The sequence below is a fragment of the Photinus pyralis genome, unplaced genomic scaffold, assembly GCF_008802855.1.
Source record: "Photinus pyralis isolate 1611_PpyrPB1 unplaced genomic scaffold, Ppyr1.3 Ppyr1.4_LG7, whole genome shotgun sequence".
NCBI lineage: Eukaryota > Metazoa > Arthropoda > Insecta > Coleoptera > Lampyridae > Photinus > Photinus pyralis.
This window is the reverse complement of record NW_022170738.1, coordinates 17384736-17387337: the sequence shown is the minus strand read 5'-3', so window position 1 is coordinate 17387337 and position 2602 is coordinate 17384736. Positions and strand designations below refer to the sequence as shown.

Below are 2602 nucleotides of genomic sequence, written 5' to 3'. Positions count from 1 at the left end.
AAGACAAAACAAAGTTGATGATGGTTGACTGGAGACGAAACGTCAAACTTAAAATTTAAAAGTAGCACCTTGTAGAGGGACAAAAGTGACCATATCTTTTTGTGCATTTTGCAAAGTTTCGGATTTTTCCGAATATCTCCGAAAGTAGTCGGAATTTTTTAAGTTTCAAAACTGCATTTTGTTCAGCATCAAAATACGCGACTTTGCCAAATTTAAACTACCTACCACCAGATTCTTAAAATCGATTTTTTATGGTTTAATTAACGGTAATCTTTCTAAGATTTATCCATAACTCTAGAACTGTCTGGGGGGCCTCCAGAACTCTAATTACAACTGTTTATAAATGAGGGTGATGCGCTGTAAATTCAAATGTTCAAAATATAAAAAATTACAGGATAAATTTCAATTTATTTAATAAATAGTATTACATAAGCTGGAATTCGCAAATTTATGTAAGCTAAGAACAAACAGTCACACTTTCCTCTTCACGCGCGTACCATAAATTGATTCTATTTTCTAAAATTTTATTCTCGTACAAGCACTTTAATACGCATTTCACAATAAAGAAAACCATAACTAGAGCTATAACTGCAACCACAAATATCATCATGCCGTATATGCCACTTACGTATTTATTAGACAAGAAGTCAGTGCGATTAGTGTTCTCCTCGATGGACACAGAACTGAACCACTCATCATTTAATGCTTCTTTGGATATTACACTCAAAAAGTCATTAAACGACAAGTCTTTGTAGCTATCAAGTTTATTATGTGAACACGCGATGCCGTGCAAGTTGGGGACATCAAAATGATGGGAGGGACGATGAAAACCTGCAAGCTTGGCACTCATTTCCCCATAAATTTGCATTAATCTTTTACATTCCCAAAAATTATCGTTTATAATGAAAACCTTTAATCCGACATGGTGTTTTAACATTGACGTTATATCCAGATCTGATACAGTGATATTGCTGATGTCTAATGTACGTAATTGACCCAATGGATATAGGTGAAAGCTATTAAAATCGGCTAAAGCATTATGCGAAATGTTTAACGTCTCAAGAGTGTATAATCCAGTAAAGGTACTGACGCTTAACGACGAAAGCCAATTTTGGGATAAGTCCAAGTCGTCCAAGTACTGAAGGCGTCCAAAGATACCAGTGGCAGTCTTCTGCAGTCGGTTGTTTCTTAAAAGTAATTCATTTAGATTAGGCAAGCCTCGAAATGAATCGGAGCTTAGATGGGCGATCATGTTGTCCGACAGATCTAGGATACGTAAGTTTTCTGATCCTAAAAATGTGCCATCTTCAATTCTGGTAAGCAAGTTGCCTTTCAGGTTTAAAATTGTAATGCATCCCTCGATATCGGAATTAGAACACCTGAAAGTACCTGCGTTTAGTTTGCTTATCAAATTATTTGATAAATCTATAAATTGTGTGTCTGAAAATTCTCGTCCTTTGCGAAATGATGTTCGGAGGAAGGAGTCTTCGTGCACTTCCTCAATTTCATTTCGTGATAAGTTTACAGCTGTAACTGTCAGACCTTCAAACATGTGATCTATATTTCTTATTCGATTGTTTGATAAAATTAATCTTACTGTGTAAGTTCCATTAAATACTCCAGGTGGTAGTTGCGAAATGTTGTTGTTGTGAAGGTTAATCTGGCCTAGAATAGAAAAACCGTTAAACACTTTCGGTGCGATGTCACTAATTTCGTTGTTTTCCAATATGAAGGCTCGCATGTTAGAGGAAAAGTTCATGAAGACATCTTCGCCAATTACTTGGATGTGACTGTCACTCAAATTGAAATATTCTCCTTCGAATTTTGTAATAATAGTTTCCCTATTCAGCACCGAGATATTGCAATCCAAACACTTCAGATGAGTTATCGATTCAGTTACAGGTGGAAAATACCGCGTACCATTGGTACATGTTAACACTGTCGAGTAATAACCGGTGGTAGTTTGGTTACAGTATTGAGTAATAACCACAGACAAATACGCGTATAATACGAAAACGACACTGCTCGCTTTGAACATCGTGTGTAGAGCAACTTTTGTAGAATACTAAACCACAATCTAAAATTGTTCAAAAGTAGATAATACGTTTCCGTATTTATAAATTCTATTTTTAATGTATACGATTACAATTCTCGTATTACACTTGAATAATATCGTGATTCAAACATAGGTACGGACCGCGAACACATACCTCTTCCTCATTTAGGTATGCGATAACGCTGTTTCCATTTCAGAATAGCCGTTATCACATTTAAAGTGGACAGTAGAAAAACGTTAGCTGCTACTTTGTTAACGGAATATAAGTGTTTAGGATTTTGGAAATCCCGTAGGTAGTTATCGGTACATCCCAATTTTCCTATGATGATTTAACAACCAGTATATTTTTAGAATACAGTGGTGATAACAAGTTAAAATAATCCATTGGCCTTTGGCGAGGTTATTACCACCCGTCTGTAACTTTACCAATACCAATTATATACAGAGCGCGTTCAATGAAATAACAAAAATGATAGCAGACAGGGGAGAAGAATTGAACAGTCACATTGTACTATCTTACCTGTCATACAGAGTGAACATTTTGTC

General features: G+C 35.7%; 1 protein-coding gene across 1 annotated transcript; it reads right to left on the bottom strand.

Annotated features, from left to right (window-relative positions):
- Positions 1–403: 403 nt before the first annotated feature.
- Positions 404–2182, bottom strand: LOC116176536 (leucine-rich repeats and immunoglobulin-like domains protein 3). The gene is made up of 2 exons (XM_031495141.1): positions 2141–2182; positions 404–2077 (listed from the first exon to the last, which is right to left on the bottom strand). Exon 2 carries the CDS (start codon positions 2036–2038, stop codon positions 458–460), a length of 1581 nt encoding a protein of 526 aa, XP_031351001.1. The 5' UTR covers positions 2039–2077; positions 2141–2182; the 3' UTR covers positions 404–457.
- Between the last annotated feature and the right edge of the window lie 420 nt (positions 2183–2602).

Excerpts from the sequence above, each read along its gene's own strand:
- LOC116176536 (XM_031495141.1), bottom strand. The coding sequence starts at position 2,038 with ATGTTCAAAGCGAGCAGTGTCGTTTTCGTATTATACGCGTATTTGTCT.